This window comes from Podarcis erhardii (genome assembly GCF_964252035.2).
Source record: "Podarcis erhardii genome assembly, chromosome: 5".
NCBI classification, from domain to species: Eukaryota; Metazoa; Chordata; class Lepidosauria; order Squamata; family Lacertidae; genus Podarcis; species Podarcis erhardii.
The window spans coordinates 36,097,253-36,122,677 of NC_138509.1; the positions used below are offsets into that span (position 1 = coordinate 36,097,253).

The 25,425-nt window shown below is 41.5% G+C and overlaps 1 protein-coding gene across 2 annotated transcripts; it reads right to left on the minus strand.

Moving 5' to 3' along the window:
• Positions 1-5,094: 5,094 nt before the first annotated feature.
• Positions 5,095-23,910, minus strand: LOC309341931 (putative lysosomal acid lipase/cholesteryl ester hydrolase). 2 transcript variants are annotated; one of them, XM_081861926.1, is made up of 9 exons: positions 23,666-23,910; positions 23,016-23,133; positions 20,512-20,710; positions 19,442-19,503; positions 15,888-16,027; positions 12,894-13,040; positions 10,352-10,423; positions 8,434-8,505; positions 5,095-6,641 (listed from the first exon to the last, which is right to left on the minus strand). In XM_081861926.1, the coding sequence occupies exons 1-9, from the start codon at positions 23,792-23,794 to the stop codon at positions 6,408-6,410; spliced, it is 1,173 nt and encodes a 390-aa protein (XP_081718052.1). In that variant the 5' UTR covers positions 23,795-23,910; the 3' UTR covers positions 5,095-6,407. The 2 variants fall into 2 exon arrangements, with proteins under 2 accessions (XP_081718052.1, XP_081718051.1); XM_081861925.1 differs by having other exon boundaries at positions 5,097-6,641; positions 19,394-19,503; positions 23,666-23,906.
• Between the last annotated feature and the right edge of the window lie 1,515 nt (positions 23,911-25,425).

Genomic DNA, 25,425 nt, shown 5'->3' on the forward strand with positions numbered 1-25,425 from the left:
AGAGGAGAAGACTGAAGAAGCAGCTACAGCTCGTTAGACAGAAGTTTGTGGTGATACTGACCCTTTAACTCTAGTTATAGCATTCCAAAACTGGCCATTTTTAACTGACTGCAGAATGCTTATGGGAAGCAAGCAACAAGTGGCCATTTACTCATCACCAAAAGAAGATCCAAAGAGAATTCAAGTTTGCAAGTACTTGCCTCTGTGTATACATGAAAATCTTGAAATAATTACTATATTTAGTGCTATTGGTGCACCTATATAATTATATTACTTATTGAGCGCTGGGGATTGTTGTTGTGCTGACATCCTTCTTTGAGATTTCCTATCAGCATTTGGTTGCCCACTGTAAAAAGATGGTGCTTGACTTAGATGAGCCCCTGGCCTGATCCAGCAGGCTCTACCTCTGTTCTTAATCTAAATGAAATCTATGTCACCATAGTGGGGAAGACAGCTCACTCTCCTGTCCACGTGCTACGCATTGATGGGGCATGATGCCAAGACTCCTGCTGTTTTTTTTTTCTTATTCTTTAAACTGGACTTGGCCCAGGCAGCTTTTCAAACAGGAGTGTTCTCTAGAAAGTAAGGCATATGGGCACTCTAGTGCCTAGCTGTGTCAAATTGAAAGCAAATGGTGCAAATGTGGTCCTGTTGAGGGATGGGTGAAGAGACTGCCATGCCAAGCATAACATGCGAAGGAGCCGCCACATATGAAAGTTCTGCCTGGGGAGGTGGGGAACCATGCCACCTCAGTGTTTTTCAAATGACTCTTCATAGGCTTCATATGCTCAGCTGTCAACTATCAAGTGTGCTCTAAATGATTACACTATGCCCGCAGGCCTGAATGAGTTCGAAGGCTTAAAACTTGCTTTTTAAAAGACTTCCTATGAAAAATGCTTGCAGTACTGGAGAAAGCTACTATGTCTGGTACAGTGGTACCTTGGTTCTCAAACTTAATCCATTCCAGAAGTCCGTTCCAAAACCAAAGAATTCTAAAACCAAGGCACACTTTCCCATAGAAAGTAACGCAAAATGGATTAACCGATTCCAGACTTTTAAAAACAACTCGCAAAACAGCAATTTAACTATCTAACAAGACCATTGATCCAGAAAATGAAAGCAATAAACAATGTACTGCAGTGACACAATCAATCAGTAGCTGAACTGAGTTCCACGCAGTCACAAAAACAAAACAAAAAAGAGCTGCAAAAAAAAGAAAGCAGAATAGATAGCAAAAACAGACAGACCTTGGTGTAACACTCAAATCGGAAGTGTGACACTCAAAAAGGAGCATGTTTGGCTTCTGAAAAAAGTTCACAAACTGGAACAATTACTTCCAGTTTGCAGTGCTTGGGTTCCAAGTTGTTTGAGTACCATGGCGTTTGAGAACCAAGGTACCACTGTAAATGTATGTTTCTGCATCTTCACATAGGAACCCACAAGGTATTTTCCTTAAGCAAACAAAATGATTGCTGCAAAGGAAGCAACGTTGCAGGGCAGGCTAAATATTGGGAATCTTGTTTTAAGACACTTAAAAGGAGGGATGGTTTCTTTCATGTTCTCTTTATGTTGCAAGAACAGCATCTCCCAGCTTAAGATGTAATAACGAATTACAAAGTATCACTCATAAGGGCCACAGCTCCATCTTGTGGCATCAGACTGCATCAACTTGCTTAAAGTGGTAACTCATTCCGAAAATGTATGCATACTAAAGCAGAAGCCACCAGCACTCTTAAGATTCAAAAGGCAACAGGATCTTCCTTGCTTAGGATCTTCCTAATTATGGATTTTGCACATACTGTATACTTAAAGGTGCGAGGGGCTTATCCTCACCACCTCAAAATTCACCTTGCAGGTTGCCCGTTTCACTTTTCGCCTATATGGCAGGAATGGTACTTCATTTTTGTACTTTCTAGACTGGAGAAATTTAAACACATAACATCTCTGTTCTTTCAGAATTTAGTTTTAAAAACTTGATCCACATCCAGCCTGTCACTGCCTCCAAGCACTGGTCTAACACCTCAATGGCGTCTTGGATCATTATGATATTGGAGCTTTATCTACAGCCCCTTTGCTGTGGATCCCCAGCATGGAATCCACCTTTTTCACAGCAGCCACAACATCTTTATCAAGCTCTCTACTCTGACCCCATGATCTCATTCCTGGTCCATCACTGCCAGTACAGACCCCATGAGCATATACAGCATGTGAAATTAAGATTTTATCTGCCCCAGTGTGTATTAGTTTATATACTTCAATTATAAAAAATAAAATCAAAGGAGGATTTCCCATGTTCTAGGTGGCTAGAGATTGTCCTCATTAAAGTCTCTGCGTTTTTCGCTATTTTCCATTTTCATAACTCTGATTTTAACCGTCCTCATCTTCTCAGAGCAATCAGTCACTATTTCTGTGACTCACTATCTTTTTAAACAGTTACTTATATTATTAATACTCAGGAGGCATTTTTATTCCATATTATTCTCTGTCCAATTATTTTGAAGTGCAGTCCTCTTTCTTTGACCCCTCCTGCATTCGACGTAGTTTTGTTAAGGCTCCGGGCCTCATTTCAAAGTTGAAGTTCATGGCGGCGTATCAACAAATTCTTTCTGATCTCTCTTAATATGCTGGTGTGTCTTTATGTTTCCATTACGATATGATACGATACGATAATCTTTATTGTCATTGTCCCATACAGAACAATGAAATTAAGTACTGTATTGTGGGGTATGCTTTAGGATCTGTATGTTATATGAGAATTATTTTGGTTTCTTCTAAACGTTGTCCCCTGTCTCATTCCCTTAGTTATTTTACATTTTTCAGTTATAACATTATTCACTATCAACATCGCTTGTTGTTCTGAATACATTGCGTCTATTCCATTCATATAGGTCTGTCCAAAGTCCATCATTTCAATTAATATACGTCCAGGAGACGTTGTCAAATGTCATTCCTCATCTCCAAATATTCTATTACATCCAATATATTTCTTATATTGTCTTTCATCTGTCTGTCTGGTAAAAACTGAGCCTGATCTGAATGTATCAAATCTGTTGACTTGCCAAATGCAAGATGGTTCTTTTAAAATTAGATTCAGAAGCAATACAAATGCAAGTGAGTGAGAAGATTACATGTTTTATTCCAAACAGCAAGCAAAATATACATTCTCAACCAGCACTTCAATCTGCCACCGAGAAGCCCTGAAGAAGTGGCGAAGTGACCTCCAGGTAGCCTTTGATGAACAGAACTGTGGCCAACAGTCTATGACAAACTTCTGACTGTGATGCCCCCAAACTAAGATATTTTATGGATGTTGTGTCCTGTTATGTCAGTACATCAAGGACAAAAAGCCAGACCATAGATCAAAGGCTTTTACTGACCAATGCTATTCACCAACAGGCCACACGTCAAATACCTTTTTACAATGCATAGGGAAGGCAATAAAACATAGATAACGAAAGTTGGTAAGAGATAGACAGGAAGCGTTGACCATGTCGGATCACCATCTCCTTGAAATTACAATAATCTTCTGCATTATCCATACCTCCTTTAAAATAAGTTTTAAATATTCCACCATTTTCCTGGAAAAAATGCTTATACAGTCATACCTTGGGTTGCGATCGCTGCGGGTTGTGCGTTTTCGGGTTATGGACGCGCCAAACCCAGAAGTACTGGAACGGGTTACTTCTGGGTTTCGACGCTTGCACATGTGCAGAAGCGCGAAATCATGCTTTGCGCATGCGCAGAAGTGCCCAATCGCATCACATGCGTGCGCAGATGCAGCGCTGTGGGTTGCCAACATGCCTCCCACACGGATCATGTTCGCAACCCAAGGTTCCACTGTAATTGTTATTTAGTAGGGAAATTGGTCTATATTTACCCCCCCACACACACACACTTCAATGTCTTAATCTTTGTTTTTCCCCACTGTATGTAAATGAAATACCTTCTGGATATTCCCATTTATAGCAGAATTTTTTATTTTTTAAATGCACCCTTCAGGAACTTATAGTTATTCCTTTTCCTCAATAGTCGTGCTGGAATTTCTTTCAAAATTATCACTCTTTGGTTGTCTATGAATCACTTCATCTCATAATTTGATTGTAGAATCCTGTAATTATCTGGGAGTTTAGGATTACTAAAGAGTCCCCTGCTATTTTTTCCACTTTAGCAAATCATAATTTTATCCTGAAGACCCCATTTACATATTTCTCCAACTCTTCTTTCCCCACCTCCATCCAAGCTGCCAATTCCATTATTACTTTCCCCTTATCTCTTCATCAATTGTTCTAGTTGAGAGCTCTTTAATTTGTCCTGCCAGCCCTTCCACTGACCTTGTATTACATTCAGTTTGGCCACCATCCTATCCATTTATTCCTCCAGATTTTTAATATGTTCTGTTATGTTATTTCTCATATCTTTAATTAATTCTGCAAGGTCAATTTTGGTTTCTGGGTCTTAGACAGACCCTCTCTTCCCTTGTCCTGGTCTTTGTTGCCATATTTACTTATTTTTCCTCTTCCTTTAAATTTATTTTGACTTTCCTCACTCTTATTTCCCCAGTTAAAACTTCTGTTGCAATTTGCCTCCCTCGACTCCAGGTGTCACTTCTACTCCTTTCTCACCTCACTCCCTGTTCTCCCTCCTTGTTTAGAATCCTGCTTGGGCTTTCACACACTGTCCACTGCTGAGGCAATCAGGTTTCACAACAAAACACTCTTCTCAGCCAACTCTGCAACTGAGTCCCTGACAACCCCACTCTCCATGACAAAATTTGGGAAGATCAGATTTACTTTCAGATATACATTATTATTCAAGTTTAATGACTTAAAGGCTTTTCCCTTCGTCAGGACTACTGTGATGAGAATGCAACTTAAGTTGCACTCAATACCCCCATTAAAGATGTATGGATTTTTATTTATTAAATAATTTTTATTGAATGATTTTATGTTACAAAAAACAATACAGCCATACTACCACTAAATATAATTAAGAAATAAAAATTACATACATCGATATTTAGTTTGTTATTTGTTATTTACCGTCTTCTTTCCTCCCAAACATTGCATACAAGAACACATATATGTGCAGACACCCCCACCCCCACACCCGCACACAAAATGATAATAATGAAAGTAAATATTTTTCCCCTTTTATCTTCCAAAATCTTTTCTTCAACTTTGACTTCCTGTCAAGTCCCTTTGCATATATTTTATCTTACATTTGAATGTACACAAAACAGTAAACCTTTCTATATAATTTTTCTAATACATTCCGAAAACATAATAAATCCTTAATTGTTATCCACCTCCTTTTAGTTCTTTATCACTCGAATGCTAGCACGGAGTCAAAACTATTATTGTATTTTTGAACATATCTTCTATAACCATCCCATTTTTCCGCAAATTTTTGCTTTGAGTTTCCTCTGAGTTTACTAGTCAGTTGAGCCATCTCCACCAATTCGTGTAATTTGATTTGCCAATCTGTTATTTTTGGAGCCTCGAGGCTCCAAAGATGTATGGATTTAAATCCTTCTGAGGAGGGCAAAGATTTAATTCCCTGAGGGATTACTAAACTGCACATAGACATCGTAGCAATGGTTGTTTTTTATTGAAGTGTTTTCATGGATAACAAAGGAACATATAGCATTTCTGTTTCCCATCTTTTCTACGGGTCAGTTACATTTGGTGTGAGACACTGCTGTCATAGACACTGCGAGTTGAAGGGGAGAGAGAGAGGTGGGGGAGAGAAGGGGAAGGTAGGGAATGCTTTCCAGGGTGAATTTTCTTAAGAAATTTGGGAGTATATCCCAACAGAGGCTCCCCTGTAATTAGTGCTTCTCTCCCGTTTTCTCTATCCAAAGTGAATAATTAGAGATAAGAAAGACTAATAAGAAAATTCCAGCAATACAACTGCTAACTAAGAGAGGATTCCAATCTAGAGAGAAACTAATCAAATTAAAGTTCACAACTCAGGGGCAGAGAGGAAGAGAGAGAGAGAGATATTAGACCAGAAACTGCTGAGGGAGCTAAGAAAAGGCAGCACTCTATCCCAGAGCAGATAGATCCCATGGCTGGGAAACAACTGAAATTGGACCAGTTCCTCAAAGGTAAAGACTTGGATATCACCACAAGAACTTTTTCTACCCTCAATAGGCATGCTGTGCTAGAACAAGAATCTGCTACACAGCGTGACAAAGCAAGAGCAGCAAAGAATCTTAGCCACTCCTGAAACATTGGAGCAACACCAATGGTCACTGACAGAATTAGAAAAGGCAAGGTTACTAAGCAAATCTTTCTTATAACTGAGACTGTGATGAACCTATATGAGAAATGGAATCTTAAGAAATCTTGTAGTGCTTTTCATCAACACACATTGACAGTGATGGGTTCTGAAGGAATATTTCACATTCACTTATAAGTCTGCATTAAATCCATTATCTCTATGTACATGCGCTGTGGGGCATCATAGCCTATGACAAAATCCAGATGTTCCCATTCAGGAATATCCTTGTGGTAAACTAAGTTTGGGATCTGAGGCAGCAAGAGGGCCATGTCCTTTGAGTCTGCAACCCAGTCGTTACCACCACTCCAGACAGCTGTTGGAAGAGTCATCTGTTGTACGTTGTAGAAAGGCGGTGTTGACTTAAAGAGAGGAGATTTTTAAAAAGTTTAAAAACAGTCTTCAAAGACTCCCTGCTCAAACACACACACTTGCAAAACACAAACATATCTAAGTTGAGGGTTGTACCATTAATGCGCATGTTGAACTATTAATGTGCATAACAACTGGGCATTCATCAGAAGTTGTGCAAGAATGTGCACATAATCCATTCATGAAGAGGAAATTGTGCAGATTGCCTGGTCAATCTACATCTCAGGGTTGTGCTTCCAGCCTCATACTGGGCAAAAAAGTCCTGCATTGTAGGGGGTTTGACTCAATGACCCCTGTGATCCCTCCCAACTCTGTTATTTCGTGATTCTATGATTTTTTGAGTACCTGAACTTTGTTCTTGTCCTTACTGTTACTAAGCAACTGAGCCTAGATAGTAACATCTGCCTGTTTGTTTGTTTGTTTGTTTGTTTGTTTTTAATATCAAGTGGCCAAGACCCTGGGCTGCAGGCCGCTCTGCCTGGCTGTAAATCCAGCACTGATTGTCTGGATTTACTGATTGTTCTGAAGGAATGAGATGGTTTTCATGTAACTTTAGCCCAACTATGACTGAGCATGAATGTGCACTTTGCCTAAGAGGATTGCACAGACACTTTGATCCTTTTCATTACTGCTGCTTTAGCATTACTCCCAACTGCCATCACTGTGATTCTTCCCACTGCTCCAGTTTTGTTAGCACTGAAGAAACATGATTGCAGTTTCAAGACATACTGTTCTGGCAAATTTCAAGTATGGCTTGAAATTTAGACATATCTTAGAACTAGACATATCTTAGTTAGCTAATCTGTAGAGGGATAAGTTTGAAAGAACATACTGGTGTGATGATCTTCATTATATGACATGGGAGTAAAGATAGACACCTGGCATATGGCAGATTTGTCAACAAATTTGCATTTGAGATACATTTTTTGGAAAAGTTGACAGCCATTGTATCAACTGAAGTTATTGGCTTTTGACTTCTCATAAGCAAAGGTGATATTTGGATCTGATTTGGTGAGCATACTGTGACAAAAGTCAGGTGCCCGTCCCTCCCACTGCCGAGTGGTGGCTATAGCCCATGGGGTCCCAGGCACCCATACAGGGTTTCTTTCCCTTTGGGGAATTGAAGACATGGTGGACACTTCCATGGCTTTAAGAAATATGCTTTATTCATCTATTTATGCTTTGAGTCTGCCTGGAGGGAGGCCAGATCTTATGGCATGGTCATTTCAAGAGGAAGTGGTATGGGCAGCCTCTAGCCTGCCTGGTCAGGATGGGTCTCTGTTCTTCTACCTGCTTCTTCATCCCAGCAACCCTTGCTCAAAAACACCCTTTTCCTGTCCCCTCAAATACACACTCTATCACCTTGGCAACATCTCATTCCCCAGGCTAAAAGCTTTCTCTCCCCAATGGGCCATCAACACTTTTTGTCATGTTAACAGGTTTGGTCTTCACTAAGCCTGCCAGTCAGGAATTTTCGTCTGTCACAGCTCTGCAACTTGTACTTTAATCCACATCCCAGTTAATCAAAATCCTAACATGTTTTTCATTTCTAGGGTTTAGGGAGATCCCTCCCCTAAATCTATAACAAGAACTACTATAACAAGAACTACAAGAACATCTTATGTGCTATCTAAAGAGTTTCTTTTTAATCTGATTGTTCACACCTTGGAGATGGATTCTTTTGATACATGCTCAGTCTATGGATTTACGTTAAGCTACCCACTATCTACCCTCATATAAACGCCTACAGAGAGAAATACTGAATTTGTGAGAAATTCCTACCTGGTTGTGGTGAGCCATGTTTGCTTCCTTGCTTCCCCAGTCAAAGCCTTTGAACTTCCCAGCCTTCACAATCTGAAAAAGAGGTGTGCCATACTTTGAAAAACCAAATGGGCAAAGCAGATGATATAGAAGTGTGCAATATGAATAGACCGTGGTACCGGCATAAACAAGGATGTTGAACGTGTCAAAAACCATGCTATGATTAAGGCTATGCAATAATGTCTAACTTCATCTTTAGTGAGAAGAAGAAAAGTTAATGTAAACATACAAAAAAAGCTACACAAAGCTATTTGAAAGCAGTAGACCTGTTTTTTAGTACTACTTAACCTTCTACATCTCCTCAGTTTATCTGATATCTTGAGAATGTTTGACATGTGTCCTACTAGATATGAGTTGTCTGTTTTACACCTACCTGGAAGCAACTCTCATCTAACTTAGGGAGACTTTAGTATACACACATAGGTTTGGGCTGAAAATTTCTCTTCTGATCTAATATGAATTATCCTCTCTGCCTCTGGGCATCTGGATTAAGTTGGGTGGTTGGATAAGTAGCCCAGGTATCCCATTGCTCAGAAATCAGAATATTGTGCAGGGATCAGGAATTTCCACTCCACAGTCCAACTTAGTCTGCTAGGGGATCCAGTCTCACCCAAACACTTTCCCACAAAGACACCCACTTGCCCATCAGCTGATCTCACTCATTTAAATTCTGCAGTATTCCATGCAAACCTCGTCCTGATTAAGGAAGGAGTTTGCATTGGAAGTGTTACTAAAGTGAATCAGGAAGAGGTTTGCATTGGAATCCAGAAGGAGCAGCTTGCAAGGAGCTTTGACATCCTTGCTTGTTTAATAGGTAATTAACAGGTTGGATGCCCCACCCTGTTGTTAAACTTTGCATGTGAAACTGATCCTGATAAGAATCAGGCCTGTGGAACAAAGGAAAAGGTTCCCTTTGACACAGTCAAAATTGATATAGGCCACTTTAAAGTATAAATACATCTGTCTAATCATGTCTATTCAGAACCATTCAATAGGACTTATTCCCAGGGAAGTGTTTCTAGAAATGCAGACTAAGTCACAGAATCAGAGATAGAAAACACCAACTCCATCCTAAAGATTATTTCACACAATTGATCCAAAATAGAGAGCAGCTTCAAGGGAAGCAGTGGCTAGGAAGAAACAACTTGATTGTGGGATATATGAGCCTCAAATAACCAGCATGTTTAGCTCTATAGGTTAGCATGATGGGTTTAAGATAGTCCAGCGAGGAAGGGCTACCAAAGCCATTATTCATTTTCTTTTCCACCATGTATATCCGATCAGAAAGGACATCTTAGCTAGATGCTCCAAGCTTCTACTGTGTGGCTTTAGCAAGCCACCTTTGTGTTTCTATACAAATAATTCAGATGACACTAAGTTAAAGTGCTGGTCTAGCCTGGAGCCATCCTGATACTTTGGACTCCAACTCCCATCAGCAAAAGGCAGTGTGGCCTGGCTGATGGGAGTTGGAGTCCAAACAGGCGGGCAAAGCTCCCAGTACTACTGGGTTCTTCACTGAGACACAATTCAGTAAAATACCACAGAAATTTAGTATTTTGTCCATCTACATGCAGAGGGACTATTTTGCCAATAAAAACAAATCCATTGGGGATATTATTGTATATGTAGCTTTTGAAATACTCCTGTTTGGAAACATTTAAACACAATAAAACTCTCTCAGCTTTAAATCCTTTCTCATAAAAACAAAACATATTTCTGGAGTCTGTAAAAAGAGAGGCGGAGTTATTAAGAATTTTTCTTTCAATCATATTTATTAATTTCATTCTTAAAAGTCTTTGTCAAAGCCTGTTCTGATTGCCCATTCTTCAATCAATACGAAAACCTTTTTTTAAAAGAGAAAAGAGGATTTCGGTGCTACCTGAACCCAGTGAAGCATGTTCTGGATAGATGTCCCAGCTGGACAGTGTGATAAATAAACATCAGTTCGACTCTGCAAGAAAGCACAAAGTGATTAGCTGAATTTATCACAAATTGCAACAGCCACTTCCCTTCCATTTGGTTTGTTTGCACAAAAGCAGTGCACCAGAGCTCAACATCGGGATATCACACAGGAATCCGTGTCTACATAGTAACAACACAACATGATGCTCTAAACTGGTTATTAATCCCAATATGATGTTACAAAAACAAAAAAACAAAAAAACCCGGAAATTATCTTAGAGCAAGGCATTTCAGTTTTAACTGTCCCAGAACTTAAATGCATTTTTTTTACATTTTATATATCAAATTACTTGCAGTGCTATTCTATGCACATTTACTAAGAAGCAAATTGTACGGTGTTCAACCAGACTTCATCCCAGGTACCTTTGCACAGGAGAAGAAGAAGAAGAAGAAGAAGAAGAAGAAGAAGAAGAAGAAGAAGAAGAAGAAGAGTAGTTTGGATTTGATATCCTGCTTTATCACTACCCAAAGGAGTCTCAAGGCTAACATTCTCCTTTCCCTTCCTCCCCCACAACAAACACTCTGTGAGGTGAGTGGGGCTGAGAGACTTCAAAGAAGTGTGACTGGCCCAAGGTCACCCAGCAGCTGCATGTGGAGGAGCTTAACCACTACACCACACTGGCTCTTTGGTTAGATTACAGCCTAACTATAATGCTTTTCATCATACAGTACAACTAGAACCAATCCAGGTACGGTCACTAACAATGATTGATGCATTGCATTGTGCATGTTCCTCCTACAGAACATGAATTCACCCTATCCTGCTTGAATACCAAACCTGGCTTTGGTGTGCACTTATGGCTTCTCACTTCATGTTCCTGGGCTGATGTGCATCATCTTTCAATGCACACAAATGTTCAGTTCCATTTTACAAGCATATGCACACAAACCCTTATACAAATATTGGACCTAAGTGTGTGATTAAATGATTGCCTGCTTTTGACTGCTGTTTATTGTTGTAATAATAATAATAATAATTGTATTATTTATCTCCCGCTCATTCCGGGCAGCTTACAGCACATATAAAAAAGTGTTGCTGTTGTTTTAAAAAAGGTATCCCACCCTGTGACCACCTGATGAAATGTAGAATGTAAATAATGAATAATTTTAGAGGAATATTGGCTGGAAAGGAAGCAAGAAAGGGCAAGGACAAATAAGCAGCCTCATAAAGATCACCCGCAAAATCCACACAAATGTAGTGAGATGTTACTAGTGTGCTTAGTGAGATGCTACTAGTTTGCATGAACTGAGATCATCTGGTGAGACTCACTTGACAACAGTGAGAATCTAGGCCTTTAACGTCATCAGCCCAGTCCTGCAGAATACTCTACCAATAGATACTCAGCAGGCACCTTCTAGACCAACTCTGAAATGTCTGCTGAAAACTTCTCTGTTCTGCCAGTACACCCACCACTATGGTTACTGATCTCTGCTTTTAACTTGTTTTTCACTTTTTATGCTTTTATGAAATGGTTTTAATCTAATGAAATGGTTATGAAATGGTTTTAATTTAATTTCTACTGTTGTAAACTGCTTTGATACATTTTGCTGATATAGTGATATCTAAATACTTAAATAAATAGTTAGCCATTATGCAGTGCTTACACCAGAGACAAAATCCCAGATTAGGAAGAAATATGTGTGAGACTATGAGGTCTACTGAAGTCTTTGTGCTTTTTTTTACAGGAAGCTTTATACGGCCAATATCTTGTAGGCAGTGGAAATGTATTCTGGAACTTTAGCTTTGTACATAAGAAGGGGATTTAGACACTCCCTTGAGTGGCATATTGTGGGGCAGTTGCCCAGGGTGCAAAATTCTTAGGGGTGCAAAATTTCAACACCCAGCAATGCCTCAGTACAGCTGTGCTCTTCCGTCACTGGGCTTAGTCGCAAACGGCTTCTCCATGCAAACCAGGAAGTGACCTCTCCAGACAATGGAATGACTCTTCCTTTCTTATCTCTGTGGCTGCAATCTCCTGGATGCCGCAGATGTCGTTATGTGGTTGAATGTGCACACATATTCTGTCCGTTTCCCTCCTTCCCGTCCCAATCTATGTGGTCCCTGTTTAAACAACGCCACAGCAAAGGCAAAAAGATGCCGGTCAATGCGCAGGGAGGCCTTGAGGGAGGATTGGCAGTGGTTGCACATGTGTGCTGTTGTACTTGAGCACAGCCATGAGGCTTATTAGGCTTATTATGTCACTGCTCCTTGCGCAAGAGACACCATGGCACCCACACAAGCTTTTACTAGTGGTCCAGAATCTGAGCTCTCCTTTAAAAAATAGATCTCTATCCATCATTGACACAAAATGATGGGACAAAATGTGCAAGGTATCTTCTGTGTTTTGTCTGAATGTAATTAAGTTATGAATGGCACAAGTAGAAATCACTTCAGAGAAGCCTCCATACACCTACCTTTTTTTTAGAGCACACACCTATTAAGTAATTAGAAATCTTACCGCATTGATGTTTAGCACATTAAAGCCAGTTCCGATGAAGACAACACTGCCACAAAGATAATCCATTGGGAAACGGTTACACAAATAAGTAGCACACCATTTCATTGTTCTGTCTTGAGCTAAAAACTGCTTAGTTCCAAACATTTTCTGCCAAAACAAAAAATATTAGTACATATGCTATTTTGTTAGTCAATTCTCTTTTTTCCTATGGATACTTCTATCGAGTAGAAACAAAATATTACAAAAAAAACACTGTTATGAGAATCTTCCGCTCAGACATATAGGATAGAATACCCATTCAAATCCCACAAGCACAGTCAGACAGAATGACCCTCTGGACCTTCCAAGTGTCCCTATTTTCCAGACCCCAGATTTACAGAAGCCATCCTGGTTTCTGATTTGATCCCAGAAAGTTCCCCATTTTCACTGGAGAAATGATGAAGGCTATGGAGTTTTGCAGCCCCCAAGACAAGGAGATAAGTCACTATACAACCTTTAAAAGACATCTGAATGCAGCCTTATATAGCGAAGTTTTTAAATGTTTAATGTTTTGTTATGTTTTTATATATGTTGGAAGCAGCCCAGAGTGGCTAGGGCAACCGAGTCAGATGGTTGGGGCATAAATGGAATGGAATGGAATGAAACCTTCCAAAGTGGTTCAGAAACAAGCTACATGGTAATGGTTCCCACAACATGAACACTATTTAGGTAGGAGCCCAAATATGCAAAAGACATGAGTTATGCAAACATAGCCTCTAAGGGCATTGGTTTCTTTATTTTATTTTATATTTTTTATTATTTTCCATTTTTAACATTATTATAACATCTTATTTCCTTTTACTAATTCATAGCTCTACCGAACCACTCGGCTTCCCTCCATCCCGTTATCTGGTTTTTTATAACAACGTCATATTTCCACACATTTATACCATCTCAATCCTACACTTTTTTCTTGGTTATTTTAGTCTTAAAGCACAAGTAGAAAGTTCCTTCCAATGAGCTTTGTGAGATTTATTGCAGTCCTGCAAGTGTCTTTACAAGTTTACAATAACTGTCTATTTATTGAATAAATTTACTCCAGTCTCTCTGGAACGCTTTGTCACTCTGGTTTCAGATTTTGCCTGTCAGCTTTGGCAATTCCGCATAGTCTATCATCTTCGTTGATTTCTAGACTTTTGGCATCCTTCTAAAGTGGTTCAGGAACAAGCTAGATTATAATGGTTCCCACAACATGAATACTATTTCAGTAGGAGCCCAAATATACAAAGCACATGAGTTATGCAGACATTTTGCCAAATGTCCAGTAGCTAAATAGATGTGCTAGAAATCATTTAATTACCCGGTAATTTCAGCAAAAGTGTCTTACTGCTCTATTGTATGCCTAGTGACTTAATTTAATGTCATGTCTCCTGACTTGAACCTAGGCTAAGAATACAAGAAGTAGCATCTGAAAATGACAGGAGTGTAGCATAGCAACCAAGGGTGACTGTAACATGGGGATAAAACTGACCATGCTCCAATGTTGTTTTATGGATTACAGAGCTAAAAGCAGCAGGGTGGAAGAGAGAGAGAACACAGGAGACCCAAGCAAACAGCCTCCAACATGATCAGTGAGTATCTCTGAGCCCTAAAAATGGGCGCATGTGCCTGTAATTTGATTAGCATGGCTCTCTTCCCCTACAGCCATTCCTTGTTGGTAAGGAAGTAAGTCTGCAACTAAGAAAGGAAGGAAGGGAGGGAGGGAGGTGGAAATGGGGCAGGGTTTCAGGAAAAAGGGCTTTGGCAATCCCACCTGCCATTGAACCCAAAAGGTTTTAACTCTACTAGGTTTTGCCATTAAGCTAGATCCCTGGAGCATAGGCTTACTGTACTATAAAGAAAGCAATACTGTAATAAATACATTCCCATGTACCATATTTTTCGCCCTATAGGACGCACCGACCCATAGGACGCACCTAGTTTTTTTGGGGGGGGAAATAAAGGGGGGAAATTATTTTCCACCTAGGCAGGGGGCTGGGGCGGGGGATGCCCGAGCTTTTCCCGACCCCAGCCCCCAGAACAGGCTGCTATCCGCAAGCCTAGGGAGCCCGTCGGGAAGTCCCGCTGGTCTCCTCAGGCTTGTGGATATCTGTCCCCTGAGCTTGTGGGGCTGGCAGCCTCCAAACCAAGTTGGGGAACAGCAGGGTGGTGGCGCTGTGCCTCCCCGCTGTCCCCCGAGCTCAGGGCGGGAGTTCCCGCCGGGCTCACAAGGCTTGCGGACACCTGCGCGGAGCACGGGGCGCCCTCCAGAGGGCGCCCCATGGTTCGGGCTGCAGGCTGCTGCCCGCAAGCCTTGCAAGCCGGCGGGAACTCCTGCCGGGCTTGCAAGGCTTGCGGATAGCTTCCTGAAGCCTGGAGAGCAAGAGGGGTCGGTGCGCACAGACCCCTCTCCCTCTCCAGGCTTCAGCAAAAGCCTGCATTCAATCCATAGGACGCACACACATTTCCCCTTCATTTTGGGGGGGGTGGGGTGCGTCCTATAGGGCAAAAAATACAGTAACTGCTCAGCATTATTGCTTTAAAGGCAACTAAGTTACCCACAAGTGTGATCTGCCACCATACTGACAAGATTCTCATGGCAATTTTATTAGGAACCATAGAGAATTGCGCCAAATTCTTTAATATGGGCACCAGATGCAAACAGTATCCACGAGTATAGAATACCAACACCTTTCTTTTTCTGCCCACAGCAGAAACTGGAACCCATGACACATACAGCAAGAGAGAAGAACCAGCCCCTCATTTTTTTACCCAAAAAAGTCCTGGCACAGAACAGCCAAAGCAACACTGTGCTATCAAGTTGCAGCATTGGCTAGCTTGAGCTCTTTAGATGTGTAAGAGCATTGTGAATAGCTTCAGGTAAAATGAAAAAGACATCCTCAAATACTGTACTAGCTACATCCTGCAATATTTGCATTCCGTTGTTTGAACAAGTATTTTGCCCGAAATACATACTTTGAGCTTAGGTTCAGGAACCATTGCAAGTTTGGTCAAAGCCGTGTTGGTCAAATACTTTACAGTGACTACTGGTGCCAAGGCAAAGAACATCTTGATCTTCTTGGCTAGGTGTGGCATGGTTGAAAATGCAATGAATGCTGGGGGGGGGGGAGAAAAATAAATAGAGTTAGCAATGTAGTCTTTTAAAAACCCAATAACAAAATCGTGTATATTATCAAAATTTACAGACTTTCAGCTGTTTGCAGAGCTGAAAATGCACCTTATACTGACTTCTCCAGTACCACTCTTATTTAACCTCTTCATAGAAAGAATCTTTAGTACTTCGTAGAGCAGCTGTAGCTGGGCACACAACCCTTCAGTTGAGGTTTCTGTCTTGATTTCCAAACAGTAGCTTTTTATGTGAATGACATGCTCTCAGAGACCATGATTAATGTGCCATTTTTCATGACATCTCTGGGGTTCACCTCATATAGAGCCACCCCTATAACAACTCCACTAAGTCTCAGGTTTGGGCCCTGAAATATCAGGATCTGGGATCATTTTGACCTAGGACCCTACTAGAAATGGTGCATTATAATCTACACATCACAACAGAAAAGGCCCTGCCTTGTTTCTGACCTACTTAAAACTTTTTAGTGCTCCATATGTTTTTTCAGTGGTGTAATAATTGTAAATTTACTTGCGTAATACATTCTGTGGCTAATAACAACATTAATAATAATTTTATTTTTTTATACCCGGCCCATCTGTCTGGGTTTCTCCAGCCACTCTAGGCTGTACTAAGAACCAATAAAACATGAAGTGACAGTCAGAGGTGAGGTAACTTTCAAACCGGTTTGGTTATAGAACTATGATTTATGAGACCAAGAAGGAGTGTTCAGCCAACAAGTTCTCTTCTCCTCTTGTCTCAGGGGCCTTAACACATTACATCCCGGGGTTGTTAAACTATAGCTTCTTGTTACATCCAGACTGGGAAACTGTTACCTAAACTCTGACTGCAAACTAGGCTTGATACTGGTTTGCAATCCAGGATTTTAACAGTTTCTCAATCCAGACAAACCACTTTTTATAAGCCCCTTAACCAATTTGAATCATCACCTATATGGGAAATATCACAAAGGAGGAAAATGACCACTCCCCGCTTAAAACGGGGGGCGCCCTTTGCGTGGACGTGCGCAGCCTCTAGATCTGGAGCAGCTCCATCAGCATAGGCTTGACTTTGCCTTCCCTCAGGTGGGATACCTGGAGGTCTCCGCCTACCTCAGTCAGTTGTCCAATCCCACCTGGGGGAAGCGTTGCCAAGGAGATCAGGCCAGGTAGGGGAGGGATTACCTGCCCACACAATAGAGGGAGGATCTTACCTGGGAATCCTCACTTGACTCCAGAGCTTCTCCCACCCTACCCACCCTCAGTTATTTTGCAGGTTAACTTTTCTTCACAGGTTTTGCAGGTTAACTTTTCTTCACAGGTATGCGGGCGCTGCTATGTTAAGGTCGCTGTTAAAGGGCCGGAAAGGAATTTCCCTGCATTTGGATCCCTTCCTGTTGGGATTCAGGCCTCATCATGGGACTGAAACTGCCTTGGTCGCACTGGTTGATGATCTCCGGCGGGCTAGGGACAAAGGTGAGAGCTGTTTCCTAGTTCTGCTGGATCTCTCAGCGGCGTTTGATACCATCGACCATAACATCCTTCTGGACCATCTTGAGGGGTTGGGAGCTGGGGGCACTGTCATACAGTGGTTCCGCACCTTCCTCCTGGGCCGTGTTCAGAAAGTGGTGGGGGGGGATGAGTGTTCAGACCCCTGGGCTCTCACTTGTGGGGTGCCTCAGGGTTCTGTCCTCTCCCCCATGCTTTTTAACATCTATATGAAGCCGCTGGGAGAGCTCATCAGGAGGTTTGGGCTGGGTGTTCATCAGTATGCGGATGATACCCAGCTCTACCTCTCTTTTAAATCAGAACCAGTGAAGACGGTGAAGGTCCTGTGTGAGTGTCTGGAGGCGGTTGGAGGATGGATGGCGGCCAACAGATTGAGGTTGAATCCTGACAAGACAGAAGTACTGTTTTGGGGGGACAGGAGGCGGGCAGGTGTGGAGGATTCCCTGGTCCTGAATGGGGTAACTGTGCCCCCTGAAGGACCAGGTGCACAGCCTGGGAGTCATTTTGGACTCACAGCTGTCCATGGAGGCACAGGTCAAATCTGTGTCCAGGGCAGCTGTTTACCAGCTCCATCTGGTACGTAGGCTGAGACCCTATCTGCCTGTGGACTGTCTCGCCAGAGTGGCGCATGCTCTGGTTATCTCCCGCTTGGACTCTACGTGGGGCTACCTTTGAAGGTAACTCGGAAACTACAACTAATCCAGAATGCGGCAGCAAGACTGGTGACTGGGGGCGGCCGCCGAGACCATATAACACCGGTCTTGAAAGACCTACATTGGCTCCCAGTACGTTTCCGAGCACAATTCAAAGTGTTGGTGCTGACCTTTAAAGCCCTAAACTGCCTCGATCCAGTATACCTGAAGGAGCGTCTCCACCCCCATCATTCTGCCCGGAGGCTGAGGTCCAGCCCCGAAGGCCTTCTGGCGGTTCCCTCATTGCGAGAAGCAAAGCTACAGGGAACCAGGTAGAGGGCCTTCTCGGTAGTGGCGCCCGCCCTGTGGAATGCCCTTCCAGTAGATGTCAAAACGATAAACAACTACCTGAAATTCAGAAGACATTTTAAGGCATCCCTGTTCAGGGAAGTTTTTAACGTGTGATATTTTACTGTATTTTTGGTTTCTATGGAAGCCGCCCAGAGTGGCTGGGGAGGCCCAGCCAGATGGGCGGGGTATAAATAGTAAATTATTATTATTATTGTTATTATTGGCAGGTTTCACCTTTCCCGTAGCAAAACGTCACAACTTTGGCAGTATCAGGCCTTGGGCGGAATCCTTTAGTCCATCTTCCTCTTTGCGGCGGCGATACCAGGGTTCCCCATTAAAGGGGTTTCTGAAGGGAGGCTTTGACCATACGCTGAAAGGTTGTCATTGCTCTCCCCTGCGGCGGCGGCGTAATGGGGGTGGCTATCTCTGTTTGAACATATGTTCTCCAGAGCCGGCCCATCCCCCCCACACACACACACAGTGGATAACCCTTATGCTCCCTAGGTCCCTGGCTGGGGACTGGGGAGGAAGAACGCCCAATGCCTGAGCCAAGGTCTACCCACATTTGAAATTTAATAAAGTTGTGGCCAGTTTAATCCCATAGCATGTTGTCTTGAGTCGTTATTCCACATGATGGGGGGGACCGCTCGGGATCTGGGGACTCTGCCTGTCCACGCAATGCAGGAAACCGAAATGCAGGGATTGTTATTCAAGATGCTTCTCCATAGGTGTCCATAGGTTCCATGGAACATCACTGTACCATGAGCAAGATGTCGCTTGAATTTAATATACAACAGCAACTGCACATATAATTATGTAGCGAATAAAATTACCCGCATGTGTTTAAGAATCTTGCTAACCTACCCACTGTGGTGCCCTCGGAATGACCAACATAAAATATTTTTTCCTGACCAGTTTTGTTCAAGACAAAGTTTATTGAAGCTGGAAGGTCGTATTTAGCCATTTCATCAAAACTGCAAAGAAAAAGGAACAGCCTATGTTTAACAGACATGTTAAACATTAGGAAGAACTTCCTGACAGTAAGAGCTGTTCGACAGTGGAATTTGCTGCCAAGGAGTGTGGTGGAGTCTCCTTCTTTGGAGGTCTTTAAGCAGAGGCTTGACAACCATATGTCAGGAGTGCTCTGATGGTGTTTCCTGCTTGGCAGGGGGTTGGACTCGATGGCCCTTGTGGTCTCTTCCAACTCTATGATTCTGTGATTCTGTGATTCTGTGATATGCAGTGGGATCTACATTGTGAAAGCCTAAAATGCCCTGTTCTCCACCCAGTTCAATACAAGAACAGGCTTGGATCTGGCAGATCAGAGATCATCTCCTCCATGCATCCATCAAGTCACCAAGTCTATGAACATTTGTGAAACAGTTATCTGAATTATGCCATGACTCATCTTCCTTATATATTTCCATTTTCACTGTTCACTAGCAAGCAAGGCCACACTATGAGCTGTTCACTGCAAACTGAAAGTGCCCACCACACAGTTAAGAGCAACCATGTGGCTGCAGTGGGGAAAGCAAAAACATTTTGAAAAAGTCAGTTTCAGGAGGAACAGTACTTATGCTGTGGGCAGGAGAGGACTCTGCTTTCCCTCCAACCCATGTCTGTCTGAGAAGCTTCAAATTCCAGCAGAGATTCAGAAGGACCAATATTGAGTCTCTCCAGATCAAGTCTAATTGCACCTGAAGTTAAGCTGATCTCCTATCATCTATTCTACGGAGTTCACCAAGGCCACATTTCACCAAGGCCACATTTTCCCCAGGAACAAACAAATAGTTTGTTTGTTTAAAGGGACAACTACCAATTTTACTTACTTGGAAATGTATTTCTATACCTCCATATCATATATTATAAGAGGAAGTGGAAAAACATGGCTCCAGTAGGAAGAGCTTGACTAATTAAAGTTTTCCCCAAAGGGTGACCTAGGAACCAGAAACAAGAAATTAGGTTTAGAAAGCTCACTCTACCTGAATAGCCAGAATTCTTGATGCTTCTCAGTATAGTTGATGTGTTTGTTGGACCAAGTGTTACCTCTGCTGTTTCCAAGCCAAACATCATAACCAGCATCAGCCAATATAAAGCCCAGGCTGTTGTAGTCCATATTAAACACCCAGTTACTGCTAGAACCAAACAAGCCATGCTGCAAGAACACTGCGGGCCTGGGACCTGAAGAGGAAGAAGAAGAAGAAGAATTTATACCCAGCCCATCTGGCTGGTTTTCCCCAGCCCCATTGGGAGGCTCCCAACACAATTAAAACTACAATAAAACATCAGACATTAAAAAATTCCCTAAACAGGGCTGCCTTCAGATGTCTTCTAAAAGTCATATAGTTGTTTATTTCCTTGACATCTGATGGGAGGGCGTTCCACAGGGTGGGCGCCACTACCAAGAAGGCCCTCTGCCTAGTTCCTTGTTTTAAACATAGTTACAATAAGTAATTTCAGTGTCTCTATCCAATAAGATGCAGCCTCACCTGGCCAAGCTCTCCTCACCTCGCACCTCTGCTCTCCTTCCCAATAATCACCAGTGACAGTGGTGTTAAGAAGCCAGGAGAGCAACGATGCCCCACATGTGCGGCCTCACTGGCCACTGGTGTGTATCACCAACTATAAACTTGGGACGCAGAGCAGGCCAGCAATTTCACATGTCTGGAATTTGAGTCTGGAACGAGTATCTTCTAAATGCAAGGCAGAAGTATTTTTGGGCGCAGCTCACCGGGCCCTGCAGATCTGAATTCATTTAAAGTAGCTAGGTGTTTCCTTACCACCTCTTTTCCTATCTTGGGCTGCAGCTCCCTCCTTACATCATTTAATATGTCACCACCAGGTTGGGGATCACTTTCTTTGTGAGTTAGAGACAGAGGCAAAGGGACTTCTGGTTTAATCACGGCTTAATGATTTTATGGTCTTTATTGTACACTATTTACAAAGTCAACACAAGCTCCGATAATTCACTCCGATTCATCATGTTCAGTTGGCGCGAATGACTTATGACACCTCCCCCAGCATTTCAAGTGTGACAGCTTTATGGCTTTCCTTTTGACCTCCAACCTCTTTGGCGCACGCCTCAAAAGAGACGACTGTACTTCCTCCCCCCCCTCCAAGTCTGAACTCAGTCTCAGCGGAACTGTTTGCTCTAGCTGTTTCGCTGTTTCAGCTTCTTGCACTTCTATGTTCAGGAGATCAACCCCGCCCCCCTTGCTGGTGCCTGCTTCTTCTTCGTCTCTGACCAGTGTCTTCTATCATGAGCATTAATTCATCCACAATGCCTTTAATTTATATGACTTATTTCCTACAGTTATTCCTCTAATATCATCATCTGCTCTTATATCTCTCACCAGTACCTCTAAGACTAAAATAAACAATAAAGGTGATAGGGGACACCCCTGTCTTGTTCCTTTTGTAATTTCACACTCTTCTGCAATTACATTTTTAATTATTAATCTCACTTGCTGTTCTGAATATATGGCTTCTATTCCTCTTTTAAATGTTTCTCCAAAGTTCATTTCTTCCAGGACATTAACATAAAGGTCCAGGAAACATTATCAAACGCTTTTTCCATATCTACAAACATCATTGCTGCTTATTTTTCATTTCTTACTACCAGATATTTAAAAATATCTATTATAGTCCTTAAATATTCTTTCATATGTCTTCCTGGCAGAAATCCTGTTTGGTCTTTATGTATTATTTGTAATAATATGTTTTTCATTCTATTAGGAGATTGGCAATTTAAATTAATGGAATATGCTGAAATGGCTGAATTAACTGGAAGGAAGTCTAAGAAATCAAAATGACCACAAATATAAAAAAGAATGGGAAATGTTTACTGAATTTTTACAAAGACATTGTAAAAGAAGTTAATACAATAGCAGGCTTTTAAAAACACTTGTAATATTAAGAATGTTTAAAATTGGAAATTTTAATAAATTTAATAAATTATAGACATGTATAATATAAGATATTATAAAAGAACCAGGAGAGGAAATGGAGGGAAGTCAAGGGGTCTGAGTAATCCCAAAATATGGATTTAATATGGTGTGAAGATTTTATTATTATTATTATTGAAGTTGTTTCTTGTGGTTTATATGATGATAATGTTTAAATGTGAAAATTAATTTAAAAAATTTAAAAAAGAAGACAAAGACAAAGCAGTTCTGCCTTTTCTCTGTCACCCAATAGCATATCTCCATATTCTCCATGCAGAGGACCTAATAGCTCAAGAAAGGACTAAAATGTGTTTAACCTAATCTATGGCCTTTTTTGGAATTTTATAGAAAAAATAGGACCAAAACATATAATTAATAAAATCATATTAATAAACATCCATAACCAAACAGATTGTTGAGGTTTTCTTGCAATAAGTAAATGAATTCCAAAGCAAAAACTTATCATTTTTTAAATAATAATTTTAAAAGTCCTCACAGTATTTGCATGTATACAGAATAAATACCTCAAAAAACACACTCACCGGATTCCCGGTTATTTCTTTTCCCATGAGGAATTCTGTTAATACTCAGGATATACCCATCATCTGTCACCACTTCATATGTCTCACTGGGATATCCTCTGAAAGAAATCATTTCACCCTTGGCAGAAAGGGAGAAAAGAAAAGGCAAGATTTGGCTGGGAGTGTAAAACTCCTGGACACTTCTTTTCTACAGAAGACTACATCTTTAATAGCAATGGTTCCCAAACTCCACCCAATCCTCTTGGACCACTTGAAAAATGCTGAAGGTCTTTGTGGACCACTTAATGATTTTTCTTCATGCTGTTGAGCAACAATAATGCATAGGGCAAGATGCTAAACTTGCTACTGCTGATACCTAAATGAAGCCCAAAGAGCACAGGGGTTACATGAAGCAGATGTTTGGAGATACTTTGGTAATGCTTAAAAAACTAAAACAAAAAAATGCTGCAAGCTGCCCTGAGCAATGATGCATTGAGAGAGCAGGGTACATACTTCAAAATCATCATCATCATCATTTTCTTGCCCCTGCAATCCCAGCATTCCATGAAAAACAAATTTCAGGTATGTGGAATATAGCACAATTAAGCAGCATTAATAACAAAAAATGCCTTGAGTTAAGCAATCAAAAGAATAACAGATAGGTGGCTTACAACATCCATAGTAGCTTCTGGGTGTACAGTTCTTCTTTTCATAAACATTCCTGAAGTAACAAGGGCTTGGACCAATCCTGCCCCCATTATGAAGAGCCACATCCTTGATGTGCATGGAAGCAAATCCATCTTTCAGCGTAGAGTACAAGACTGGGCTCCACAAAGCTGGATTAAAGAATATGTGCTTTAACCTATATCATATACTGGAGAATGAAAAGGCAGAGAGTGTGGCTTAAATAGCTTGCCACTCTTCACCAAGTACAGACTACACGTTCCTGGAAGGAAAAGAAACATCCTCTCTAATTGATATCATTGGTTCAGTCTTGCCCAACTCCCAATATCATCTTACGCAAACTTCTCAGAAGGTATTTCCACTGACTTCCGTGTGACACCTTTCAAGGCAAGTGGGCAAAGGACTGCAGTCTCAGTTCAACAAAACATTAGTCAACGTGTAACAGATCATTTAGTGCAGCAGTTAAGAGTACAATGATCAATTTGCAGGTAGCTGATTCAAAGCTCATCTGGGTGGCCTGAGGCACATTATTTTTCAGTCCATAATCATATGGAGTTAATAGCTGAAGATAAAGGACCCCTGGACAGTTAAGTCCAGTCAAAGATGACTATGAGGTGCAGCACTCATCTCGCTTTTCAGGCCGAGGGAGCCGTCTTTTGTCCACAGAAAGCTTTCTGAGTCACATGGCCAGCATAACTAAACTGCTACTGGTGCACAGAGGACAAGTGCCAGAGCAGAAGGAAACACTGTTTACTTTCCTGTCTCAGCAGTACCTATTTATCTGCTTTTGCTGGTATGCTTTCAAACTGCTAGGTTGGCAGGGGCTGGGACAGAGCAACTGAAGCTCACCCCATTGCACAGATTTGAACTGCTGACTTTCCAATCAGCAAGCCCAAGAGGCTCAGTGGTTTAGACAGTGCCACCCGTGTCCCAAGCATATGGACTTAATGTTGGATTGATGAAAAAGAACACTTTGCAAATGTAGCTGACATGCACAATGGACCTTCTGAGAAAGCAACCACACAGAGAGGCAGCCACCTCCCAATCACTCCAAGGGGTGAATCTGCTTCCAGAATTTTCCAGAGAGTTATGGAGGTCACTGGTTCTCTACAGGACTTTAATCAATGCAGCAACTACTGGTAACCTCATGTATATTGTATAACGTATAACTCAAAACTACCCAAGAGAGGTGTTTTGAAACAGTTACTTACCATTAATAAATCAGGATATGCATAAGCCAAACTTACCCTTGGCCTTTCCTGTTTAGCATGTAAAATATGCCAGCATCCAGCTCTTAATGATGCCTTTCAATTACCGGTACATGCACACCCAGAAACTACATGCAATGGCTTCATTTAATGCAAGAATTAGAAGCCATGCTCCTCTATTGCCCCATAGCATGGAATGATACGTATTTGGGGAATAAGAATAGATATAATTTAGCTATATTGTTAAACAGATATAATAATTATCTATGTAATATTTTTCTTTTTGATGTAGTTTGTTATTATTTATTTCTTTGTCCTCCTTTTCTTCCTTTTTATATTGTGAGTATTTATTATCAAATTATGGTTTAGATGTCTACGACCATACTATCCTGAACACGCCTGATCTTGTCTTATCTCGGAAGCTAAGCAGGGTAAAGCCTGGTTAGTACTTGGATGGGAGACCGCCTGGGAATACCATGTGCTGTAGGCTTTTGCTGTGGGTTAAACCACAGAGCCTAGGACTTGCCGATCAGAAGGTT

Coding starts and splice junctions, on each gene's coding strand:
- LOC309341931 (XM_081861925.1), bottom strand. CDS start 23,794: ATGGATTTGCTTCCATGCACATCAAGGATGTGGCTCTTCATAATGGGG. Junction 20,711..23,015: donor AAGAAATAACCGGGAATCCG/GTGAGTGTGTTT, acceptor CTTCCTCTTCAG/GTCCCAGGCCCGCAGTGTTC. Junction 8,506..10,351: donor ACATGCTTCACTGGGTTCAG/GTAGCACCGAAA, acceptor CCTCTTTTTCAG/ATTGTGAAGGCTGGGAAGTT.